The sequence below is a fragment of the Salmo trutta genome, chromosome 23 (genome assembly GCF_901001165.1).
Source record: "Salmo trutta chromosome 23, fSalTru1.1, whole genome shotgun sequence".
NCBI lineage: Eukaryota > Metazoa > Chordata > Actinopteri > Salmoniformes > Salmonidae > Salmo > Salmo trutta.
Genome location: NC_042979.1, coordinates 45,799,850 through 45,825,478, shown reverse-complemented (window position 1 = coordinate 45,825,478; position 25,629 = coordinate 45,799,850). Strand labels below are relative to the sequence as shown.

Below are 25,629 nucleotides of genomic sequence, written 5' to 3'. Positions count from 1 at the left end.
CACAAAGATACCATCAAATATTTAGCAGACAGAGAAACTTGAATTGTGTCCATGTACTGTGTAGAAAAGACAAGATTAGTAGTATGAGGGGGGGGGGTGTATGTGTGTATGCATGTGTGTGTATGGTCAGAGAGAGGTTATGAACAACAAATCATCACTATACAAACACTCTCAATTCCCCTTTTAATTCAGGTTAACTACAGGTTCAGATGTGTTCTGTTCTATCTAGTAGTTGAAAGTCCCAAGGCTTTTTTGTGTTTCTCCTCTGAGGTCCACAATGTTAAAAAGGAAGGTGGGCCCATCATTATTACCTCGAACACCTGCAGTTCTCCTCCCGCCAGGGTTTCCTCCCATCCTGACTAAATCACCAGGGCCAAACACACCGTAACACACACAGAAATCAGAGACTGTGTTAACAGGTTTCCTAGACGTCCACTTGTGATCTTTACAGCTCCTCACAGCCCACACTACCCCCTTTAAAAAGCCTCGGGGTAAGTGTTCCATTCTGCTGACTGCACCTGTTGCATTGGGACTAATGAAGACAATGAAGAGTAGAACAGTTTCTCTCTCTCGTTAGCTAAAGCCTTGCTAAAAAGTAGACTACATGCGCTGTAGTGGGATCTGACACTAACAGGCTGCCTGTGATCCTGTGATGTTACAAATCCTGGTCTGGAGGGAAACCTTCTAACATTTTATCTGACAAACGAGTTATTCTCTCAGGAGAGTGAAGACAGAGTAAAGTTAGTGATAGAGAAGTTTAGCCAGAGAGAGAAGTATGTGGCCTTCACCAAGTCTGGAGAAAAAGAGTGATGTGACCCTTCGTTCAGTCCCCTCCGCCCCAGTCGGGTCCTTCGTTCAGTCCCCTCTACCCCAGTCGGGCCCTTCGTTCAGTCCCCTCCACCCCGGTTAGGTCCTTCGTTCAGTCCCCTCTACCCCGGTTAGGTCCTTCGTTCAGTCCCCTCCACCCCGGATAGGTCCTTCGTTCAGTCCCCTCCACCCCAGTCGGGTCCTTCGTTCAGTCCCCTCCACCCCGGATAGGTCCTTCGTTCAGTCCCCTCCACCCCAGTCGGGTCCTTCGTTCAGTCCCCTCCACCCCAGTCCCCTCTACCCCAGTCCCCTCCACCCCAGTTAGGTCCTTCGTTCAGTCCCCTCCACCCCGGTTAGGTCCTTCGTTCAGTCCCCTCCACCCCGGTTAGGTCCTTCGTTCAGTCCCCTCCACCCCGGTTAGGTCCTTCGTTCAGTCCCCTCTACCCCGGTTAGGTCCTTCGTTCAGTCCCCTCTACCCCAGTCGGGCCCTTCGTTCAGTCCCCTCTACCCCGGTTAGGTCCTTCGTTCAGTCCCCTCTACCCCAGTCGGGCCCTTCGTTCAGTCCCCTCCACCCCAGTCGGGTCCTTCGTTCAGTCCCCTCTACCCCGGTTAGGTCCTTCGTTCAGTCCCCTCCACCCCGGTTAGGTCCTTCGTTCAGTCCCCTCCACCCCAGTTAGGTCCTTCGTTCAGTCCCCTCTACCCCGGTTAGGTCCTTCGTTCAGTCCCCTCCACCCCAGTCGGGTCCTTCGTTCAGTCCCCTCTACCCCAGTCGGGCCCTTCGTTCAGTCCCCTCCACCCCAGTTAGGTCCTTCGTTCAGTCCCCTCCACCCCAGTCCCCTCCACCCCAGTCCCCTCCACCCCGGTTAGGTCCTTCGTTCAGTCCCCTCCACCCCAGTCCCCTCTACCCCAGTCCCCTCCACCCCAGTTAGGTCCTTCGTTCAGTCCCCTCCACCCCAGTTAGGTCCTTCGTTCAGTCCCCTCCCCCCCAGTTAGGTCCTTCGTTCAGTCCCCTCTACCCCAGTCGGGTCCTTCGTTCAGTCCCCTCCACCCCGGTCGGGTCCTTCGTTCAGTCCCCTCCACCCCGGTTAGGTCCTTCGTTCAGTCCCCTCTACCCCAGTCGGGTCCTTCGTTCAGTCCCCTCCACCCCAGTCGGGTCCAGCAATGTGACTCCTACGTCCATGGTGGGTTCCTATAAAATATCATGACAGTAAAACTGTCAACAACATCTTATCACAGAGAACTGTACCGTCAATACTGAAGTATATATATATATTTGTTTAGACTTTGGATCTTTATTTAATTGATCCATTTCATCACCTTTAAGTTTGATCCCAGATGACTCTTCTCTATAAGCCTCTGAGGCTAGCTAGATGTAGCCAACGGTAATCTATCTGACCAACCCGAGGCTGAATTCCTATTTGTCACGCGTCACGGACACATTTACTCAGCTAGTTGGAGTCTGCATAGAAACAGGATAGAAACCCCTTTAGAGTGATCAGGGCCTATTGTCCCGGTCTGTAGAAGAGGCTTGTTCAATGATTCGCTAAGAGAGATCTGTACAATACCGCTACCCAGACCATTCATTTAATTTAGGGCCCATCCACTGTTTATCACACTAAAGGCCAGGCCAGACAGACACATCTATGCATGCATCCCAAATGGCACCCTATTCCCTATTTAGTGCACTACGTAGGGAATAGGATTCAATTTGGGATGCGTCCAGGGAAATGCACTCTTTAACACTGAGCATCTTACCCAGTGTAAACACAAGATACTGGAAACACACACAACTAATAGGGTGGAAAAAGTGCAGCAAAAGCTGAGCTGTCAACCCCTTAAACTCCTGGGGATTGGCCAATAAGGAAAGCATATGTGTAACCATGGTAGCAATTCGAATGGAAGAGTTTGGAGATGGATGGGATAACGATTAGGCTAAATAGGTGAGGACAATTCACCTGATACGAGACTGAATCTAAAACATTACACTGTTGATTTCATGTTCATTTTACTGTACCTTTTCGGCCGCATTTGTTGATAACGAACACGGAAAAATTGTCTGAATACAATCAGTAACATGATAAGAATATTATAATCTGGGATAGGTGCAACATAAGACAACAACGACAAGGTTTTTTGAGTGAGAGGTCTAACTGGTGTTTCCAAGTGAACACAGCTGTCAAACCAGAGTCTTCAACTATAAATGTTATTTTTTGGTTTGGTTCTCCTAGCTGTGCCGTTGAGGAACAAGAGCAAGCACACTTGCAGTTGTTTTGAACACAGCATCCCTGCCTTTACACAATTACTGTTGTTGTTTAGGCCAGGCATTCTCAAATTGTTGTGTGTCCGGGGACCAATTTTATGTTAACAAATTCACCAGGGACCCCCCTCATAATCAGAAAAGCTCAAGTGGGATGAAAGTAGCAAACAAGGAGTTTTACTTATGATGTCGGCAGAGCATGGCCGGACAAACCAAATCTCTGTCCTTAGGAAAGACCATTTTAAAGGCTCGCCTCTGGGCATCGGAAAGAAAATGTTGCCGTTTTCAAGCTACTGTAATTTCCTGCAATTCTACAAATGTGTCATTACAGAGAGATTTTGTTGTTGTTGCAGCCTTAAAAGCTAATATCCTGCAATTCTACACCTTTTTCCATGAGGCAGAGAGAAAACTTTGCCGTTTTAAAGCTTGAAATACATTTACGCAAAAAAACAAAATGTGAAAGAAATTGGGGAATACAAGATGTATTGAGTTGAAAATAAATTGAAATGGTGGAGTACTTTGAATACCAGCCTCGCAGACTCATGTTGCCCAGGGTTAAAAACATTTTTACAGATTAATAATATTACATTGTATTATATTACACCCTCTAAACTTATTCCACAGATCCCTTGGCTAGAATGTGTTTAACCCTTAAGAGTCTAAGCCCTGCCCAAACCGTGGGAGGGGAGGTTCTACTAACCTATATGGAATTCTTTTTAAGAAGGTCATACCAAGGGTCATTTAGCGTTTTGATTATGAATGTTAAGACCCCTTGAAGTATATAAAAAAACATGAAAAAAAAATGTTTTGGGCTGCTATTAGCCCATACAAACGCATTGGATAACAGATTCTCACTGCATGGAACAACAGACAGTCCTAACTGCCATTAGCAGTCATGGCTTTAGAAGCTTCTGATAGGTTAATTGACATAATTTGAGTCAATTGGAGGTGTACCTGTGGATGTATTTCAAGGCCTACCTTCAAACTCAGTGCCTCTTTGCTTGACATCATGTGAAAATCAAAAGAAAAAAGCCAAGATCTCAGAAAAAAATATGTAGACCTCCACAAATCTGGTTCATCCTTGGGAGCAATTTCCAAACGCCTGAAGGTACCACGTTCATCTGTACAAACAATAGTACGCAAGTATAAACACCATGGGACCACGCAGCCGTCATACCTCTTAAGGAAGGGGACGCTTTCTGTCTACTAGAGATGAACATACTTTGGTGTGAAAAGTGCAAATCAATCCCAGAACAACAGCAAAGGACCTTGTGAAGATGCTGGAGGAAACAGGTAGAAAAGTATCTATATCCACAGTAAAACGAGTCCATTATCGACATAACCTGAAAGGCCGCTCAGCAAGGAAGAAGCCACTGCTCCAAAACTGCCATAAAAAAGCCAGACTACGGTTTGCAACTGCACATGGGGACAAAGATTGTAATTTTTGGAGATGTGTCCTCTGGTCTGATGAAACAAAAATAGAACTGTTTGGCCATAATGACCAACGTTATGTTTGGAGGGAAAAGGGGGAGGCTGCAACCCGAAGAACACCATCCCAACCGTGAAGCACGGGGGTGGCATCATCATGTTGTGGGGGTGCTTTGCTGCAGGAGGGACTGGTGCACTTCACAAAATAGATGGCATCAAGAGGAAGGAAAAGTATGTGGATATATTGAAGCAACATCTCAAGACAGCAGTCAGGAAGTTAAAGCTTGGTCGCAAATGGGTCTTCCAAATGGACAATGACCACAAGCATACTTCCGAAGTTGTGGCAAAATGGTTTAAGGACAACAAAGTCAAGGTATTGGAGTGACCATCACAAAGCCTTGACCTCAATCCTATAGAACATTTGTGGGCAGAACTGAAATAGTGAGTGCGAGCAAGGTGGCCTACAAACCTGACTCAGTTACATCAGCTCTGTCAGGAGGAATGGACCAAATTTCACCCAACTTATTGTGGGAAGCTTGTGGAAGGCTACCCGAAACGTTTGACCCAAGTTAAACAATTTAAAGGCAATGCTACCAAATACTAATTGAGTGTATGTAAACTTCTGACCCACTGGGAATGTGATGAAAGAAATAAAAGCAAAAATAAATCATTCTCTCCACTATTATTCTGACATTTCACATTCTTAAAATAAAGTGGTGATCCTAACCGACCTAAAACAGGGAATTTTTACTAGGATTAAATGTCAGGAATTGTGAAAAACAAGATACATGTACTAGGCCTACTGAGATATATGTACTAGGCCTACTGAGATATATGTACTAGGCCTACTGAGATATATGTACAACTTAAAGTAGGCCCCGGGCTGGGGGCTAACGCATCAGGCTGGGGGCTAACGCATCAGGCTGGGGGCTAACGCATCAGGCTGGGGGTTAACGCATCAGGCTGGGGGCTGGGGGCTAACGCATCAGACTGGGGGCTAACGCATCAGGCTGGGGGCTGGGGGCTAACGCATCAGACTGGGGGCTAACGCATCAGGCTGGGGGCTAACGCATCAGGTTGGGGGCTAACGCATCAGGTTGGGGGCTAACGCATCAGGTTGGGGGCTAACGCATCAGACTGGGGGCTAACGCATCGGGCCGGGGGCTGGGGGCTAACGCATCGGGCCGGGGGCTGACGCATCGGGCCGGGGGCGTACGCATCGGGCCGGGGGCGTACGCATCGGGCCGGGGGCGAACGCATCAGGCTGGGGGTTAACGCATCAGGCTGGGGGTTAACGCATCAGGCCCCGGGCTGGGGGCTGGGGGCTGACGCATCGGGCCGGGGGCTGACGCATCGGGCCGGGGGTTAACGCATCAGGCCGGGGGTTAACGCATCGGGCCGGGGGCGTACGCATCAGGCTGGGGGTTAACGCATCAGGCCCCGGGCTGGGGGTTAACGCATCAGGCCCCGGGCTGGGGGCTAATACATTGTTTAAATGGGCTTTCTGGAGATTCTTCTTAATTTTAAACTAGCCAGGAAGACATTTATTCTAGAACACTGTCATAAATCTAAGATGGCCACATGAAAAAACAAAGTTTTGAAATATTGAGGATTGGCTTGGAGCATCTGTATGGCTAGAAGACAAGATGAGAAGAGGTCTGTCCGTTCACCTGCTCCCCCTGTTTTATGTAAGAAAACAATACAAACACATCAAGGGGCACCGGGCCGCCGTCGACAGACTTCATGAAATTGTCATCATCTTTCTGGCATTTCAGCAACAGCATGTTGTTAAATCATTCAGCTTCCCTACGAGACCAAGATGAGGAAGCTCTAACAATCAGACCATCTCTGCCCCTGTCTCTGCTCACGGTTCACTGTACAAATAGCAAACTGAGGCTGAACAACAGCTCAATACAAACCAGGCAATCATCCCCAGTTTCAGCAATGCCACACCAGACCAGGGGCCCACAACGGACATGGAGGTACTACAGACTGGGGATAGGTAATCGCAGGGCCAGGGGCCCACAACGGACATGGAGGTACTACAGACTGGGGACAGGTAATCACAGGGCCAGGGGCCCACAGAGGACATGGGCCCTGGGGGTGCTACAGACTAGGGACAGGTAAATCACAGGGCCAGGGGTTCACATAGAACATGGGCACTGGGGGTGCTACAGACTGGGGACAGGTAATCACAGGGCCAGGGGTTCACAGAGGACATGGGCCCTGGGGGTGCTACAGACTAGGGACAGGTAAATCACAGGGCCAGGGGTTCACAGAGGACATGGGCCCTGGGGGTGCTACAGACTAGGGACAGGTAATGACGGGGCTAAGACTGAGGATCTACCCACCATTCAAAGCTACACAACATCCTTCTTAATATTGGAAACCTACATACATACACATCGCGCAGGATTCTACCTACCTACATACACGTCGAGCAGGGTTCTACCTACATACATACACGTCGAGCAGGGTTCTACCTACATACATATACGTCGAGCAGGGTTCTACCTACCTACATACACGTCGAGCAGGGTTCTACCTACCTACATACACGTCGAGCAGGGTTCTATCTACATACATACACGTCGAGCAGGGTTCTACCTACATACATACACGTCGAGCAGGGTTCTACCTACCTGCATACACGTCGAGCAGGGTTCTACCTACTGTCATGACGTTGGCCTCTTTGGGTACAGGAAGGACAGTTGACCCCCTCCCCTTTGTACCATCACCCAACCTACCTTCCCCCCCAACCCAGGGTTGTAAAAATTCCAAGAGGAGAATCTACTACAACATGTTTCATAGAGAGACAAAGGAAATTCTTCCAACTCATAGAATTGGAGAACCTAGCGACATGTGTGTTCTGGAGAAGATATGGAAGATTGATGAAGACTCCAGCTACGAACTGATCCGCTTGGTACAATTTTGTGATACTCAGAAGAGACAATATAGCCATATTACCCTAAAACGGTCTACATGATAGCCTCTGCGATGAGACTGAATCCACATGGTTGTATACAATGTATTATTAAGGATAAAGCTATTTGTAATACATTGAGATGCTATGTACTGATGTTAATGTGATAGAATTATATTTCTGTAACCAAGTCTAGCTCAGTCATAGGCACGCCCCCAGGGACACATACAGGACAAGGCGTCATTTGACAAGCCTGTTCTCTGGGCCCTATAAAACACCCCCTGATTTACATTTCTACAGACCAGGCCTCCACTCCATCGTGAGTTTGGCTCATAGGTTTGACCAGCCAAGTACTCTACTGAAAGTGAACCATACCACGTGGTTAACTTTTAGACTATCGATATCGACAGAATAAGAACAAGTCTTTGATATAATTTACTTAGCTGCAGACTAATAATTAATATCATCGAACGCGAAGACCAACCACACCCATTCTATGACGACATTCATGAATGTCGCTCTGACAGATCCATTCTAACCGAGAGAGAGAGAGAACGCTGACAAACTCTCCATCAGAACAAAACTCTCCAACAAGAATCCCGACGACACATGAGCATAAATATATATTGATTGCAAAGGTTCCCGAATGAGTGAGCCTTCAATTGGCAATTGTTAATATTAATGAACTCTGTGTAACTTCTCAGCTTACCGTTTTATGACCCATTGTCTAACAGACCAGCCATGCTTGTTAGCCAGTAGGGCACATTCCTCTACCCATCATTGGTGACGATAATTACTGTTTGTATGTTTTCTGTTAATTACTTAGTGTAGTAAATAAATGATTTTAAGACAATTGATGTATGGATGATTTTAGTAAAGACTGGGTTCGTTCAGATAACCAAGAATTACAACTTTCATGATGAGACTGAAACAACATACAGGTTAAGATTGACTGCTATCGATGTAAAATATTACTAAGTATTTTAAGAGTTTATTCAGAGGATAACAGCTCTATAAACGTTCTTCTGTGGTGCTCCGACTTTCTAGTTAATTACATTGACATGATTAGCTTAATCAGGTAATATCAATTACAGAGAAATAATTTTATAAGTTAGCATGTCATATCACTTAATCCGGCATAGCCAAAGACACGACACTACATACATACACGTCGAGCAGGGTTCTACCTACATACATACACGTCGAGCAGGGTTCTACCTACCTGCATGCACGTCGAGCAGGGTTCTACCTACCTGCATACACGTCGAGCAGGGTTCTACCTACATACATACACGTCGAGCAGGGTTCTACCTACCTACATACATGTCGAGCAGGGTTCTATCTACCTGCATACACGTCGAGCAGGGTTCTACCTACATACATACACGTCGAGCAGGGTTCTACCTACATACATACACGTCGAGCAGGGTTCTACCTACATACATACACGTCGAGCAGGGTTCTACCTACCTACATACACGTCGAGCAGGGTTCTACCTACATACATAAACGTCGAGCAGGGTTCTACCTACATACATACACGTTGAGCAGGGTTCTACCTACATACATACACGTCGAGCAGGGTTCTACCTACATACATGTCGAGCAGGGTTCTACCTACCTACATACACGTCGAGCAGGGTTCTACCTACATACATACACGTCGAGCAGGGTTCTACCTACATACATACACGTCGAGCAGGGTTCTACCTACCTACATACACGTCGAGCAGGGTTCTACCTACCTACATACACGTCGCACAGGGTTCTACCTACCTACATGCATACATACACGTCGAGCAGGGTTCTACCTACCTACATACATACACGTTGAGCAGGGTTCTACCTACATACACGTCGAGCAGGGTTCTACCTACCTACATACACATCGAGCAGGGTTCTACCTACATACATACACGTCGAGCAGGGTTCTACCTACATACATACACGTTGAGCAGGGTTCTACCTACATACATACACGTCGAGCAGGGTTCTACCTACATACATACACGTCGAGCAGGGTTCTACCTACATACATACACATCGAGCAGGGTTCTACCTACATACATACACATCGAGTAGGGTTCTACCTACATACACGTCGAGCAGGGTTCTACCTACATACATACACGTCGAGCAGGGTTCTACCTACATGCATACACGTCGAGCAGGGTTCTACCTACATGCATACACGTCGAGCAGGGTTCTACCTACATACACATTGAGCAGGGTTCTACCTACATACACATTGAGCAGGGTTCTACTGTGCTGTGTTGTTTGGTATTATCTTGTTGGTGGAATCTGTAATGTGTTACACAGTATACTTTTTAAATTTGTTCTGCTGTAGTAGAATCGGTGATGGGGTAAGTCTTACGAGTCTATGCCTGTGTGTGTGTGTGTGTGTACATCTTTTAAAGGGGCAATCAGCCAATGCTACATATATTTTTGGACTTATAAATGAATGATATGTACCCATTGATTCTTGAAGAATATAACTTATAAATCCCTCATGAGCTCACAGTCCATCAGAACCCAAATAAACTTGTTTTGCTCCAATGCTGGTAAACAAAGAAAATCTTAAACTATATAGCCTCAAAACATGGTTTGAACTATCATTGTGATATTATGGCTGGCCAGTCCTTGTATCCATAGCTCTGTCTATGAATTGGAGAGAGTGGTTACATTTCTCCTGCCTCATCCCTCAGCTGTTTACCAAAACAGGGGCGGTGGAGGCTGCTATTACTGTTATCGTCTCTACTGCTGATTGCCCCTTGAATGAAATATCACCCCTGAGCCAGGTCTCGGTGCCCGTGTGACAATACTGCGTACCTGACAGGTGCTTTCTTCATGTGTTCTCCCACGAAGGTGGCATTGGTCATGCCCATCAGGGTGTTAGCCAATGAGATGACAGAGAGCAGGTGCTGGGTGGTCACGGCGCGGGACACTCCGTACGTCCCTTTACCCACCATCTCTGACAGGGACAACTTCCTGCCCGTGGACAGGGCCATCTGACGCAGCAGGGACTCCTAATTAGTACAGAAGAGTTACATATTGATGCTAAAAACCTAAACCAGTTAATATTTATATTATATATTCCGAAAATCCTTAAATAGTAAAAATGTAAATCTTACCTTGAAGGTGGGCAGCATGAGAGACATGTGACCTCCGCGGGATATGAGACCGAAGGAGATGGGGCAGTGGGGTTTGAGCATGCCCAGTCTGTTCAGACACACCTCGTCCAGTGGTCCGTTGAGGCCCCAGGCGTGGAGACAGGACATGAACAGTTTGGCCGTGTCCATCGTCAGGTTATACTCCAACAGAGACAGAGACTTAGACTTCTCCTCACGTCTCCTCATCTCCTCCTCCTCCTCCTCGTCTTCATCCAGGAGGTGCTCCTTAATGGTCTCCTTCATTGTCTCCTTCACCTGTTGGATATGACACAACGGCCGCCAGTCAGTAATTAAAAACTACAGAAATAATCATATTGGGACTGATTGTGCTCAGTTTTTATGAGAAGTATTTCAATTGGATTATTGTCCAAGGAAATGTTATACAGTCAGATTCTCATAATGAAAGGTACAAAAGGTAAAGTAATTGTATCAGTCCAACAATAATTTTTGTTGTGAATAATGTGAATAATATCTGTAATAAGGAAGCACCCTATTGGCCCCCTCTGGCCAGAGCCAGCATGGCACCCTCGTCCCCATTTAGCCAGAGCCAGCATGGCCCCCTCGTCCCCATTTAGCCAGAGCCAGCATGGCCCCCTCGTCCCCATTTAGCCAGAGCCAGCATGGCCCCCTCGTCCCCATTTAGCCAGAGCCAGCATGGCCCCCTCGTCCCCATTTAGCCAGAGCCAGCATGGCCCCCTCGTCCCCATTTAGCCAGAGCCAGCATGGCACCCTCGTCCCCATTTAGCCAGAGCCAGCATGGCACCCTCGTCCCCATTTAGCCAGAGCCAGCATGGCCCCCTCGTCCCCATTTAGCCAGAGCCAACATGGCCCCCTCGTCCCCATTTAGCCAGAGCCAGCATGGCACCCTCGTCCCCATTTAGCCAGAGCCAGCATGGCACCCTCGTCCCCATTTAGCCAGAGCCAGCATGGCTCTGATAAGGGGGGACTTTACCTAGCATCCCCATTTAGCCAGAGCCAGCATGACACCCTCGTCCCCATTTAGCCAGCATGGCACCCTCGTCCCCATTTGGCCAGAGCCAGCATGGCGCCCTCGTCCCCATTTAGCCAGAGCCAGCATGGCACCCTCGTCCCCATTTAGCCAGAGCCAGCATGGCACCCTCGTCCCCATTTAGCCAGAGCCAGCATGGCACCCTCGTCCCCATTTAGCCAGAGCCAGCATGGCACCCTCGTCCCCATTTAGCCAGAGCCAGCATGGCCCCCTCGTCCCCATTTAGCCAGAGCCAGCATGGCCCCCTCGTCCCCATTTAGCCAGAGCCAGCATGGCACCCTTGTCCCCATTTAGCCATAGCCAGCATGGCACCCTCGTCCCCATTTAGCCAGCATGGCACCCTCGTCCCCATTTAGCCAGAGCCAGCATGGCACCCTCGTCCCCATTTAGCCAGAGCCAACATGGCCCCCTCGTCCCCATTTAGCCAGAGCCAGCATGGCACCCTCGTCCCCATTTAGCCAGCATGGCACCCTCGTCCCCATTTAGCCAGAGCCAGCATGGCACCCTCGTCCCCATTTAGCCAGAGCCAACATGGCACCCTCGTCCCCATTTAGCCAGAGCCAACATGGCACCCTCGTCCCCATTTAGCCAGAGCCAACATGGCCCCCTCGTCCCCATTTAGCCAGAGCCAACATGGCCCCCTCGTCCCCATTTAGCCAGAGCCAGCATGGCACCCTCGTCCCCATTTAGCCAGAGCCAGCATGGCACCCTCATCCCCATTTAGCCAGAGCCAGCATGGCACCCTCGTCCCCATTTAGCCAGAGCCAGCATGGCACCCTCGTCCCCATTTAGCCAGAGCCAAAATAAGTGCACTATATAGGTAGTCATCCCAGTCCCAACCCAGCAGGACCATCCCTTCCTTCACCTGTTTGAAGATCTTGTTGGCGAGGAAGGACCCTCCCTTGTCGGCTGCTCCCTGGGCCTTCTGGAGGGTCTCAGGGGAGACCAGGGTGGGGTTGGGCCGCTGGGCCTCCTCCGTCAGCAGCTGGATGATCACCGACTCCACGTCGAAGAACAGGACATGCATGTCAGGGTCTGTCAGATTGGTCTTCATGGCCTGCACCACCAGACTGTTGTTGGAATACTTCTGCAGGTTACCCTGGGAAACAACAAAGACGGAGAATCCTGTATGAATCGTGAATAATGATGAGTGAGAACGTAACAGACGCACAAATATCATAACCACCAAGACATGCTAACGTCTCACCATTACAGTAACAGGGGAGGTTAGCATACCACCAAGACATGCTAACGTCTCACCATTACAGTAACAGGGGAGGTTAGCATACCTCCAAGACATGCTAACGTCTAACCATTACAGTAACAGGGGAGGTTAGCATACCACCAAGACATGCTAACGTCTAACCATTACAGTAACAGGGGAGGTTAGCATACCACCAAGACATGCTAACGTCTCACCATTACAGTAACAGGGGAGGTTAGCATACCTCCAAGACATGCTAACGTCTAACCATTACAGTAACAGGGGAGGTTAGCATACCACCAAGACATGCTAACGTCTAACCATTACAGTAACAGGGGAGGTTAGCATACCACCAAGACATGCTAACGTCTCACCATTACTGTAACAGGGGAGGTTAGCATACCTCCAAGACATGCTAACGTCTAACCATTACAGTAACAGGGGAGGTTAGCATACCACCAAGACATGCTAACGTCTCACCATTACAGTAACAGGGGAGGTTAGCATACCTCCAAGACATGCTAACGTCTAACCATTACAGTAACAGGGGAGGTTAGCATACCTCCAAGACATGCTAACGTCTAACCATTACAGTAACAGGGGAGGTTAGCATACCACCAAGACATGCTAACGTCTCACCATTACAGTAACAAGGGAGGTTAGCATACCACCAAGACATGTTAACGTCTCACCATTACAGTAACAGGGGAGGTTAGCATACCACCAAGACATGCTAACATCTCACCATTACAGTAAGAAGAGGTTAGCATGTCTTGGGAGTATGATATTTGTGCGTTTAACTTTCACTCATTGTTATTCACGATTCATTCAGGATTATATGTAATCATGGTATCGTCCACATTAATGTAGAAGTGTTTAGAAACATTACATTCTTCACAATAAAAGTGACTCCAAAATGACACAGATTATTTACCATTCATTTCTATTGGACACAAAATAATCTGAAACACAACCAAAACAAACTGCAAAAGCATCCAACAAATTTGTAGAGTCACAAACTTGATGTAATAATTGCGTGCTAGGCATATAAGACCAAATTCAAAAATGTTGACTAATTTAATACACAAGTGAATTTGGCCCTATACTTTTAGTCCCCTAAAACGGTGGGACTATGTACAACAAGTGGTGTAATTTCTAAACGGGTCACCTGATATGGATGAAAATATCCTCAAATTAAATCTGACAGTCTGACCTTTAACCTCATAGTCATCATATGATTTCAAACCCAAAGTCTTGGTGTACAGAGCCAAAACAACAACACAATGTGTCACTGTCCCAATACTTTTAGGAGTTCACTGTGTAGGTAAACTCAATGACAGTCCATCAATCTCAAATCACCGTGTTTCCCTTCCATTTCACTGTGTCTGGATTCAGGAGCAAAGCTTTAGATACAGGTTTAGTCACTGTGTTAACATGGTATATTTCACCTCCAATGTCCCCAAGCTTTTTTCACAGAATCTCATTCTGTTTTCTAACCACAGCAAGTCTCACTTGCAAACATGCTCATCCTTATTCAATTGTAATTCGATTTGAAAGGCCCCTGCACCACACACTCTCTGCAAAGGAAAGGATGTTTACATAGAAACAAACAAGGTCTACAATGACTGGACTAGGCCCTCAGAACATTAGTTTTCTTTCTTCCAAGAGGAGAGGGGGAGAGAGAACGAGAGAAGGCGAGAGAGAGAGAAAACGAGAGAGGAGAGCAAGAGAGAGGAAGGCGAGAGAGAAGAGAGAGAAAGAGAGAGAGGGTTGAAAGAAAGCGGGAGAGGAGAGAGAAAGAGGATTGAAAGAGAGAGGTTTGAAAGAGAGAGGAAGGGGAGAGAGAGAGAAGAGCGAGAAAGAGAGAGAGAGAAGCTGCTGTCAGGTCCCCAAGCCCCCTAACCCCTCCCCCCCTATCCTGCATCTGCTCTGTCCGGGAGGGAGGGAGGGCCTCAGACAATAGAGTAAGGTCTATCTCTAACAATTAGCACACTGAGGGTCAGCATTGTCACTGTGCTCAATGGCAGTCAAACAGCTTCAATGGGCACTGCTCTGTGTGTCTCAGTGATCACAGAGCAGAACAAGGTCAGGCGTAGAGGAGAAAGGATGAGGGAGGCCTAACAGCGTTTTCAGGTTGGACCTCCTCTATCGGCTTCAGGACATGAGAGGACACAAAACCAACTACTTTACACCAGCATCTCAGTGAAAAATTACAAAACCAGAACGCACAATATACCAAAGGCGACAGTGGTTTGTTATGGGACTTGAACAAACAATTACACAGTGGTTTGTTATGGGACTTGAACAAACAGTTACACAGTGGTTTGTTATGGGACTTGAACAAACAATTACACAGTGGTTTGTTATGGGACTTGAACAAACAGTTACACAGTGGTTTGTTATGGGACTTGAACAAACAGTTACACAGTGGTTTGTTATGGGACTTGAACAAACAGTTACACAGTGGTTTGTTATGGGACTTGAACAAACAATTACACAGTGGTTTGTTATGGGACTTGAACAATAGCACATAGTATGATTGTGATATACATGGTGGATGACCAGTACTCCTAAACTATTTTGAATGAATAGCAAAATCTATAATTACAGTAATAGTGTTGATTTTAAAGAGAAGTCAACATGGTGTGTGTTATAAGTCATTACAACAAGTTATAACCAGGCCCCTGTCTGACAGACATTTATCAGAGAGAAGAGACTAACACACACACACACACACACACACACACACACACACACACACACACACCAGCAGAGAAAAGTGCAACGGCGTGAGGATAGGTACAGTCCAGCTCCTGGGTCTGTCTGGGATTGGAGCCATCAGTTTGGTCTGTCTGGGATTGGAGCCATCAGTTTGGGTCTGTGTGGGATTGGAGCCATCAGTTTGGTCTGTGTGGGATTGGAGCCTTCAGTTTGGTCTGTCTGGGATTGGAGCCATCAGTTTGGTCTGTCTGGGATTGGAGCCATCAGTTTGGTCTGTCTGGGATTGGAGCCATCAGTTTGGGTCTGTGTGGGATTGGAGCCATCAGTTTGGTCTGTGTGGGATTGGAGCCTTCAGTTTGGTCTGTCTGGGATTGGAGCCATCAGTTTGGGTCTGTGTGGGATTGGAGCCATCAGTTTGGTCTGTGTGGGATTGGAGCCATCAGTTTGGGTCTGTCTGGGATTGGAGCCATCAGTTTGGTCTGTGTGGGATTGGAGCCATCAGTTTGGGTCTGTGTGGGATTGGAGCCATCAGCTTGGTCTGTCTGGGATTGGAGCCTTCAGTTTGGGTCTGTGTGGGATTGGAGCCATCAGCTTGGTCTGTGTGGGATTGGAGCCATCAGTTTGGGTCTGTGTGGGATTGGAGCCATCAGCTTGGTCTGTGTGGGATTGGAGCCATCAGTTTGGGTCTGTGTGGGATTGGAGCCATCAGTTTGGATCTGTGTGGGATTGGAGCCATCAGTTTGGGTCTGTGTGGGATTGGAGCCATCAGTTTGGGTCTGTGTGGGATTGGAGCCATCAGTTTGGGTCTGTGTGGGATTGGAGCCATCAGTTTGGGTCTGTGTGGGATTGGAGCCATCAGTTTGGGTCTGTGTGGGATTGGAGCCATCAGTTTGGGTCTGTGTGGGATTGGAGCCATCAGTTTGGGTCTGTCTGGGATTGGAGCCTTCAGTTTGGGTCTGTGTGGGATTGGAGCCATCAGCTTGGTCTGTGTGGGATTGGAGCCATCAGTTTGGGTCTGTGTGGGATTGGAGCCATCAGCTTGGTCTGTGTGGGATTGGAGCCATCAGTTTGGGTCTGTGTGGGATTGGAGCCATCAGTTTGGATCTGTGTGGGATTGGAGCCATCAGTTTGGGTCTGTGTGGGATTGGAGCCATCAGTTGGGTCTGTGTGGGATTGGAGCCATCAGTTTGGGTCTGTGTGGGATTGGAGCCATCAGTTTGGGTCTGTGTGGGATTGGAGCCATCAGTTTGGGTCTGTGTGGGATTGGAGCCATCAGTTTGGGTCTGTGTGGGATTGAGCCATCAGTTTGGGTCTGTGTGGGATTGGAGCCATCAGTTTGGGTCTGTGTGGGATTGGAGCCATCAAGTTGGGTCATGTGTGGGATTGGAGCCATCAGTTTGGGTCTGTGTGGGATTGGAGCCATCAGTTTGGGTCTGTGTGGGATTGGAGCCATCAGTTTGGGTCTGTCTGGGATTGGAGCCATCAGTTTGGTCTGTGTGGGATTGGAGCCATCAGTTTGGGTCTGTGTGGGATTGGAGCCATCAGTTTGGGTCTGTGTGGGATTGGAGCCTTCAGTTTGGGTCTGTGTGTGTTTGGAGCCTTCAGTTTGGGTCTGTGTGGGTTTGGAGCCATCAGTTTGGGCTGTGTGGGATTGGAGCCATCAGCTTGGTCTGTGTGGGATTGGAGCCATCAGTTTGGGGCTGTGTGGGATTGGAGCCATCAGCTTGGGGCTGTGTGGGATTGGAGCCATCAGCTTGGGCTGTGTGGGATTGGAGCCATCAGCTTGGGCTGTGTGGGATTGGAGCCATCAGCTTGGGCTGTGTGGGATTGGAGCCATCAGCTTGGGCTGTGTGGGATTGGAGCCATCAGCTTGTTCTGTCTGGGATTGGAGCCATCAGCTTGTTCTGTCTGGGATTGGAGCCATCAGCTTGGTCTGTGTGGGATTGGAGCCATCAGTTTGGGGCTGTGTGGATTGGGAGCCATCAGCTTGGGCTGTGTGGGATTGGAGCCATCAGCTTGGTCTGTCTGGGATTGGAGCCATCAGCTTGGGCTGTGTGGGATTGGAGCCATCAGCTTGGTCTGTGTGGGATTGGAGCCATCAGCTTGGTCTGTGTGGGATTGGAGCCATCACATTGGTCTGTGTGGGATTGGAGCCATCACATTGGTCTGTGTGGGATTGGAGCCATCACATTGGTCTGTGTGGGATTGGAGCCATCACATTGGTCTGTGTGGGATTGGAGCCATCACATTGGTCTGTGTGGGATTGGAGCCATCACATTGGTCTGTGTGGGATTGGAGCCATCAGATTGGTCTGTCTGATGAGCGAACAGCGAATCAAAGACACAGACTGTGTGTCGGCTCAGTTGTTCGACAGATGTCTACTTCTCCAGGCTCAGAGTCACACTCCATAACGAGCCGAGAGACGCCAGTGTGTGTGTGTGTGTGTGTGAGAGAGAGAGAGAGCAGCCCCAGCCCAGTTCACGGCTTCCCTGTTCAGTAATTAGCTTTTATAGTGTCCTGACTGATGGTGAGCCATTTTACCTGCACCTGTGACACACACACACACACACACACACACACACACACACACACACACAGCAGAGAAGTTGCACAAATATCCTTAGACATGAAGAGATGTTCAGAATTCAATGTGTCCTGCAGCAGCAGTACTGATGGGTTCTGATCAGTGTGGCTTAATGAATTAGCTCTTTCAACCTCTCATTGATGATGACATATTTCTACCAGCCAGCGATGTTGTTTTGATGGAGGAAGGCTGCCCTCCACAGGTTAACGACTGCTAAAACCACAAGACAAAGGGACCTTCCCCCAGCCCCATCTTCCCCTGTCTACCTCTCTCCCTCCCCAGCCCCATCTTCCCCTGTCTACCTCTCTCCCTCCCCAGCCCCATCTTCCCCTGTCCACCTCCCTCCCTCTCCCTCCCCCAGCCCCATCTCCCCTGTCCACCCCCCTCCCCCCCTCCCCCAGCCCCATCTTCCCCTGTCCACCTCCCTCCCCCTACCCCCCTCTCCCTCCCCCAGCCCCATCTTCCCCTGTCCACCTCCCTCCCTCCCCCAGCCCCATCTTCCCCTGTCCACCTCCCACTCCCTCCCCTGCCCCATCTTCCCCTGTCCACTCCCTCCCCCAGCACCATCTTCTCCCCTGATCCACCTCCCTCCCCCTACCTCCCTCTCCCTCCCCCAGCCCCATCTTCCCCTGTCCACCTCCCTCCCTCCCCCAGCCCCATCTTCCCCTGTCCACCTCCCTCCCCCAGCACCATCTTCCCCTGTCCCACCTCCCTCCCCCTACCTCCCTCTCCCTCCCCCAGCCCCATCTTCCCCTGTCCACCACCCTCCCTCCCTCCCTCCACCTCCCTTCCTCCCTCCCTCCACCTCCCCCTCTCCCCCTCTCCACCTCCACCTCTCCACCTCCCCTCTCCACCTCCCCCTCTCCACCTCCCTCCCTCCCCCAGCTCCATCTTCCCCTGTCCACCTCCCTTCCCCAGCACCATCTTCCCCTGTCCACCTCCCTCCCCCTACCCCCCTCTCCCTCCCCCAGCCCCATCTTCCCTGTCCACCTCCCTCCCTCCCCCAGCCCCATCTTCCCCTGTCCACCTCCTCCCTCACCCAGCCCCATCTTCCCCTGTCCACCTCCCTCCCCCAGCACCATCTTCCCCTGTCCACCTCCCTCCCCCTACCTCCCTCTCCCTCCCCCAGCCCCATCTTCCCCTGTCCACCACCCTCCCTCCCTCCCTCCACCTCCCTCCCTCCCTCCACCTCCCCCTCTCCACCTCCCCCTCTCCACCTCCCCCTCTCCACCTCCCTCTCTCCACCTCCCTCTCTCCACCTCCCTCTCAGGACACAACTAGGCTGCAGATGGACTCTAGAAGATGAGGAGCAGAAGACACCCCCCTCTCCTCCATCCATTCCTTCTATCATATCTATCGCCCCGCCATCCACACACACACCTACTGCACACTACTCCAGGACATAGAAAAAAAACATGCTCTTATGACGTGTTGGGATGGAGAGAGGAACGGGGATGGGATGGAGAGAGGAACGGGGATGGGATGGAGAGAGGAACGGGGTTGGGGATGGAAAGAGGAACGGGATTGGGGATGGAGAGAGGAACGGGGTTGGGATGGAAAGAGGAACGGGGATGGGATGGAGAGAGGAACGGGGATGGGATGGAGAGAGGAACGGGGTTGGGGATGGAGAGAGGAACGGGGATGGGATGGAGAGAAATAGCAGATCTGATGGTAGAACCATCTTAAAGGAACCATGCCTGATTCCTGAATCACATTGGAGCGATAGGGGAGAGGACAGGCACACGGGAGAGCAGAGCGGAGCTAGGAGAGGACAGGCACACGGGAGAGCAGAGCGGAGCTAGGAGAGGACAGGCACACGGGAGAGCAGAGCGGAGCTAGGAGAGGACAGGCACACGGGAGAGCAGAGCGGAGCTAGGAGAGGACAGGCACACGGGAGAGCAGAGCGGAGCTAGGAGAGGACAGGCACACGGGAGCGGAGCTAGGAGAGGACAGGCACACGGGAGAGCAGAGCGGAGCTAGGAGAGAACAGACACACGGGAGAGCAGAGCAGAGCTAGGAGGACAGACACACGGGAGAGCAGAGCGGAGCTAGGAGAGGACAGACACACGGGAGAGCAGAGCGGAGCTAGGAGAGGACAAGCACACGGGAGAGCAGAGCGGAGCTAGGAGAGGACAAGCACACGGGAGAGCAGAGCGGAGCTAGGAGAGGACAGACACACGGGAGAGCAGAGCGGAGCTAGGAGAGGACAGACACACGGGAGAGCAGAGCGGAGCTAGGAGAGGACAGGCACACGGGAGAGCAGAGCGGAGCTAGGAGAGGACAGACACACGGGAGAGCAGAGCGGAGCTAGGAGAGGACAGGCACACGGGAGAGCAGAGCGGAGCTAGGAGAGGACAGGCACACGGGAGAGCAGAGCGGAGCTAGGAGAGGACAGGCACACGGGAGAGCAGAGCGGAGCTAGGAGAGGACAGGCACACGGGAGAGCAGAGCGGAGCTAGGAGAGGACAGGCACACGGGAGAGCAGAGCGGAGCTAGGAGAGGACAGGCACACGGGAGAGCAGAGCGGAGCTAGGAGAGGACAAGCACACGGGAGAGCAGAGTGGAGCTAGGAGAGGACAGACACACGGGAGAGCAGAGCGGAGCTAGGAGAGGACAGGCACACGGGAGAGCAGAGCGGAGCTAAGACAGTCACCAGAATAACAGCAGATAATTCAATCACAGAATCAGAGAGCCAGTGCGCCTGAAATGCCACGGAAGGAGCAGGGAGCATTTCATATCACTTGTATTAAACTCTCCCCCTGGACTACATACAGAGCCAGTGGACTGGAGAGTCTGCATAGCAAGCCACCCATCTGACTGGCTGACCGGCAGCCTGGAGCCCTGGATAAAGAGAGCAGTCAAAGAATATAGAGAGGAAGTCTGGTATAGGGCATTACCGTAGTAGATCATTGTCAAAGAGGAAAATTGGAATTGGAATTTCAGTTTACTTCCTGAAAAATGGACAGAATTGAAATAGATTTGACCCCAACCCTCATAATGAAATATACAATCATATTGACCATTTGAACAGTCACAGCGTACACACAGGAACATATGGATAGCGCTACAGGCCAAGAGACTGCAAACGAGCAAAAAAAATCTGTCATAACCATCACTCATATTTGCCAACTAACCCATTCTAAAAACGCAAGATTCTCAGTTGATGAATACATTGGCTGCTTTAAAACCAATAGATAGCTGGTAGATAGCTAGCTTTGTTGTAACTGACTGGCCAGCCATGAATAGAAAATGTGAGAGGGGGAGGAGAGGAGAGCAGTGTGAACGGGCGGAGGGGCGGAGAGCGGTGTGGAGGGGCGGAGAGCGGTGTGGAGGGGCGGAGAGCGGTGCGGAGAGCGGTGCGGAGGGGCGGAGAGCGGTGCGGAGGGGCGGAGAGCGGTGCGGAGAGCGGTGTGGAGGGGCGGAGAGCGGTGTGGAGGGGCGGAGAGCGGTGCGGAGGGGCGGAGAGCGGTGTGGAGGGGCGGAGAGCGGTGCCGAGGGGAGGACAGGAGGGAAAGGGCTCCTGATCTGTAAACAAAGACCCAGGCCCACAGGACCCCTCCTCACCTCTCGTCCTCTCCTCTCCAGACTAGAGGAGTGAAAACAGCAGACAGGGAGACAGAAAGACGCAGAAGCTATAGAGGAAGTGTCTATGCAGAGGTCACAACAATAGTGTGCTTGATTACCAACAACGACAAGACAGCCTACAGAGAGGAATTGAGGGCACTCGGAGTGGAGGTCTCAGGAAAATAACCTCTCACTCAACGTCAACAAAACAAAAGGAGATGATCGTGGAGGACCCCCCTACCCACAACGACGGGACCACAGTGGAAAAGGTGGAAAGTTTTAAGTTCCTGGGCGTACAAACCATATGAAATGGTCCACCCACACATTTCAGTTGTCAGTTGTCTATGGTTTGAAGAAGGTGCAACAGAGCCTCTTCAACCTCAGGAGGCTGAAGACATTTGGCTTGTCACCTAAAACCCAAACAAACTTTTACAGATGCAAACATTTTTTTCTTACCTTTATTTACCCCCCCACACCGTAACACCCCCCCACACCGTAACACCCCCCACACCGTAACACCCCCCCACACACCGTAACACCCCCCCACACACCGTAACACCCCCCCCACACACCGTAACACCCCCCCACACACCGTAACACCCCCCCACACCGTAACACCCCCACACACACCGTAACCCCCCCCACACACCGTAACACCCCCCCCCACACACCGTAACACCCCCCCACACACCGTAACCCCCCCCCACACACACCGTAACCCCCCCACACCCTCCCCTACACCGTAACACCCCCCCCACACCATAACACCCCCCACACACCGTAACACCCCCCCACACCGTAACCCCCCCCACACACACCGTAAAACCCCCCCCACACCCTCCCCTACACCGTAACAACCCCCCCCACACCGTAACACCCCCCCACACCGTAACCCCCCCCCACACCGTAACCCCCCCACACACACCGTAACACCCCCCCCACACCCTCCCCCACACCGTAACACCCCCCCCACACACAGTAACCCCCCCACACCCTCCCCTACACCGTAACACCCCCCCACACCGTAACACCCCCCCACACCGTAACCCCCCCCACACCGTAACCCCCCCCACACACACCGTAACACCCCCCCCACACCCTCCCCCACACCGTAACACCCCCACACACACCGTAACACCCCCCCACACACAGTAACCCCCCCACACTCTCCCCTACACCGTAACACCCCCCCACACCGTAACACCCCCCCACACACACCGTAACATCCCCCCACACCGTAACATCCCCCCCACACCGTAACACCCCCCCTACACCGTAACATCCCCCCCACACCGTAACACCACCCCCACACCGTAACATCCCCCCCACACCGTAACACCCCCCCCACACCGTAACACCCCCCCCACACCCTCCCCTACACCGTAACACCCCCCCCACACCGTAACACCCCCCCCACACCGTAACCCCCCCCACACACACCGTAACACCCCCCCACACCCTCCCCCACACCGTAACACCCCCACACACACCGTAACACCCCCCCACACACCGTAACCCCCCCACACCCTCCCCTACACCGTAACACCCCCCCCACACCGTAACACCCCCCCACACCGTAACACCCCCCCACACCGTAACCCCCCCTACACCGTAACATCCCCCCACACCGTAACACCCCCCCCACACCCTCCCCTACACCGTAACACCCCCCACACCGTAACACCCCCCCACACACACCGTAACATCCCCCCCACACCGTAACATCCCCCCCACACCGTAACACCCCCCCCTACACCGTAACATCCCCCCCACACACACCGTAACATCCCCCCCACACCGTAACACCACCCCCACACCGTAACATCCCCCCCACACCGTAACACCACCCCCACACCGTAACATCCCCCCCACACCGTAACCCCCCTACACCGTAACATCCCCCCCACACCGTAACACCCCCCCCCCCACACCCTCCCCTACACCGTAACACCCCCCACACCGTAACACCCCCCCACACACACCGTAACACCCCCCCACACACACCGTAACACCCCCCCACACACACCGTAACACCCCCCCACACACACCGTAACACCCCCCCACACACACCGTAACACCCCCCCACACACACCGTAACACCACCCCCCCTACACCGTAACACCCCCCCACACACACCGTAACACCCCCCCACACACACACCGTAACACCCCCCCACACACACACCGTAACACCCCCCCCACACACACACCGTAACACCCCCCCACACCGTAACACCCCCCACACACCGTAACACCCCCCCACACACCGTAACACCCCCCCCCACACACCGTAACACCCCCCCCACACACCGTAACACCCCCCCACACCGTAACATCCCCCCCACCGTAACATCCCCCCCACCGTAACACCCCCCCTACACCGTAACACCCCCCCCACACCGTAACACCCCCCCCACACCGTAACACCCCCCCACACCGTAACACCCCCCCCACACACCGTAACACCCCCCCCACACCGTAACCCCCCACACACACCGTAACACCCCCCACAAACACCGTAACACCCCCCCACACACACCGTAACACCCCCCCACACACACCGTAACACCCCCCCCTACACCGTAACACCCCCCCCTACACCGTAACACCCCCCCTACACCGTAACACCCCCCCTACACCGTAACACCCCCCCACACCGTAACACCCCCCCTACACCGTAACACCCCCCCACACCGTAACACCCCCCCACACCGTAACACCCCCCCTACACCGTAACACCCCCCCCACACCGTAACACCCCCCCTACACCGTAACACCCCCCCACACCGTAACACCCCCCCTACACCGTAACCCCCCCTACACCCTAACACCCCTACACCGTAACACCCCCCACACCGTAACACCCCCCCACACCGTAACCCCCCCTACACCGTAACACACACCCCCCCACACCGTAACACACACCCCCCCCACACCGTAACCCCCCCCACACCGTAACCCCCCCTACACCGTAACACACACCCCCCCACCTTAACACACACCCCCCCACACCGTAACACCACATATGTGGGGTGATTTTCACTGACACTAGCTGGGTCAAAAGGGGGAAACGCGAGACACAAATCGACGAGACAAAAAAAGGTGGGAATGTAGTCCTTCACATGACAGTAATAGTCGCTCCATCTTGTAGATGGCCAGTCTATTATTAGTGTGCTGCTTGATGATGCAGGGCTGCTAATGCTTCTGCTGTTAACAGCCCTGGACACGGACAAATCAGCTCACTGAAAACTTTGTTGAACCTTGACTAAGAGCATTCAGGGAGACATTACAAAATCAATATGCCTCAAGAGCTACTCTGTTACCAACCGGCCTCCAGAAAACCACACACACGCAACATCAACACACACACACACACACACGCCTCCACAACAACAAACATGCACCATCAATACACACATTCTCTCTCTGACACAGAAACACATGCCTCCACAACAACAAACACACAACATCAATACACACACTCTCTCTCTGACACATATAAACACACGCCTCCACAACAACAAACATGCAACATCAACAACAAACACGCAACATCAACACACACCAAAGGGTCAGGACTCACAAATACACTTTTAAAAAGGCACATGTTTAGACACTCAAGAACCCTAACACAAACAAACTGACCCTGGCGCGCGCGCCACACACACACACACACACACACACACACACACACACACACACCAATAAAAGTGGTTTTGCTGGCAGGCAGTGCAGGTGTAATGGTGGCACCAAAGTGGAGGCAGGCAGGTTGATTGGAAGGCAGTTGATGGTTATTATCGGTCATTACCCCAGTGGCTGGCTAGTGGCTGCATCAGGGTCTGTTGTTGTGGGCTGGCTAGTGGCTGCTGCATCAGGGCCTGTTGTTGTGGGCTGGCTAGTGGCTGCTGCATCAGGGCCTGTTGTTGTGGGCTGGCTAGTGGCTGTTGCATCAGGGCCTGTTGT

The 25,629-nt window shown here is 51.4% G+C and overlaps 1 protein-coding gene across 5 annotated transcripts in view; it reads right to left on the bottom strand.

Moving 5' to 3' along the window:
- wdr7 (WD repeat domain 7) overlaps nucleotides 1-25,629 on the bottom strand; it is a 149,790-nt gene that overhangs the window by 28,749 nt on the left and 95,412 nt on the right. For all 5 annotated transcript variants that reach the window (XM_029710513.1, XM_029710511.1, XM_029710512.1 and 2 more), the window contains 3 exons: nucleotides 12,460-12,693; nucleotides 10,547-10,840; nucleotides 10,245-10,441 (listed from right to left, as the gene is read on the bottom strand). In XM_029710513.1, the coding sequence (XP_029566373.1) occupies nucleotides 10,245-10,441; nucleotides 10,547-10,840; nucleotides 12,460-12,693 (725 nt within the window). The remainder of the gene's footprint in view (nucleotides 1-10,244; nucleotides 10,442-10,546; nucleotides 10,841-12,459; nucleotides 12,694-25,629) is intronic.